Below are 1,213 nucleotides of genomic sequence, written 5' to 3' on the forward strand. Positions count from 1 at the left end.
ACTGTGATAGGCCTGGGTCTTATCCAATGTTGTGAGAAAGGTGCACATGGATACAGGGTCTCTTCAGATACAAAGATTGGAACCTGAGGCCATAAAGGTAAGGTGGCATTCCTACACGTCCTCCCTTCTGTTTAACACTACCCATGCACATGGAGTCCCCAAGACAGATGATGCCCTGCAAAACCTGCCCTTTCTGGGCCCACAGCTCATGCCTCCCTTGGGCGGAAAGCAGCTTTTCTATCTCAAAGGCACCAAGACGGCTTGAACCACCAAGGCCACAGTGATTTGCTAGATGTCAAAACTCTCTTCCAGTTGCTCTCATTAGGCCCAGGTAGGACTCCCTACAGTCACACATCTCTGCTTGCCTACACAGCCCACATGCCAAGGAAGCCAGCCTCCATTTGGGCCCAGGAGCATCCAAGACGGTCACCTGGAACGCAGCTTCCCTCTGAGCATCACCTGGTTTCAGATCCCCTATGACAAAATCAGAGATTTTGCTTCAGCGAGACTGCTCGAATTCTCTCAGATGCAGACGCACACTTTTGCCCCTCAGGCCCCCAAAGCCAGTGGCAAGACCCCAGAGGAAAGAAGAACTTCACGTCAGGACTTTCAGCACCCACCATGGCGTATCTTTGGCAGGACTGCTATTGCCTAGACCCTGGACCCTGAAAACCAGCAGGCCCCGAACTGCCCCCAGGGGCTTCCCTGTCTCCCACTCTCCTGAGGTCCTTTGGGACATGCAATTACTCCTTGCTCACTCCGTTCTCTCCCTCACAGGCTCATCCGGGCAGAGGGTCAAACACGTACAACCACCTGTGCTTTCCTCGCCTTTCTGCACTGCCAGGGAGGCAGGCTGGAAGTGCCTGGAGGCATGCCACGCTCACATCCTGTCTCTCCTAGGATGCCTGTGGGTTTGCATCCTAGGAGAGATACATCCCAAATGCATCCCCATTTGGGAAAGGATAGTGTCCCAGCTACGATAAGGCTTCCCTCAGGGCCTATCTCCTGACCGCCTCACCACATGTGTTTCTGTCAGTTATCTCTGATGGAAGAATCCTTCCTCCCTGAGGTAGTACTTCAGGGGATCGTCCCACACGTCATTGCTGATGAGCTGCTGGCAACACGAGCAAGGTCAACCCAGGGCTGACCAGGCCCTGAACCCTCCCATGAGCAGCCAAGAACTCCAACATTAATCATCACCTGTGTGCAGGCC

The 1,213-nt window shown here is 54.0% G+C and overlaps 1 protein-coding gene across 1 annotated transcript; it reads left to right on the plus strand.

The window, feature by feature from the left end:
* LOC105003622 lies at positions 1–917 on the plus strand. The gene is made up of 2 exons (XM_010860908.1): positions 1–97; positions 374–917. The coding sequence occupies exons 1-2, from the start codon at positions 47–49 to the stop codon at positions 653–655; spliced, it is 333 nt and encodes a 110-aa protein (XP_010859210.1). The 5' UTR covers positions 1–46; the 3' UTR covers positions 656–917.
* Positions 918–1,213: the final 296 nt, after the last annotated feature.

The sequence above is a fragment of the Bison bison genome, unplaced genomic scaffold (genome assembly GCF_000754665.1).
Source record: "Bison bison bison isolate TAMUID 2011002044 unplaced genomic scaffold, Bison_UMD1.0 scf7180017857568, whole genome shotgun sequence".
NCBI lineage: Eukaryota > Metazoa > Chordata > Mammalia > Artiodactyla > Bovidae > Bison > Bison bison.

Excerpts from the sequence above, each read along its gene's own strand:
- LOC105003622 (XM_010860908.1), top strand. The coding sequence starts at position 47 with ATGGATACAGGGTCTCTTCAGATACAAAGATTGGAACCTGAGGCCATA. Across the intron at positions 98-373 it reads TGGAACCTGAGGCCATAAAG|CCCACATGCCAAGGAAGCCA; the intron begins GTAAGGTGGCAT and ends TTGCCTACACAG.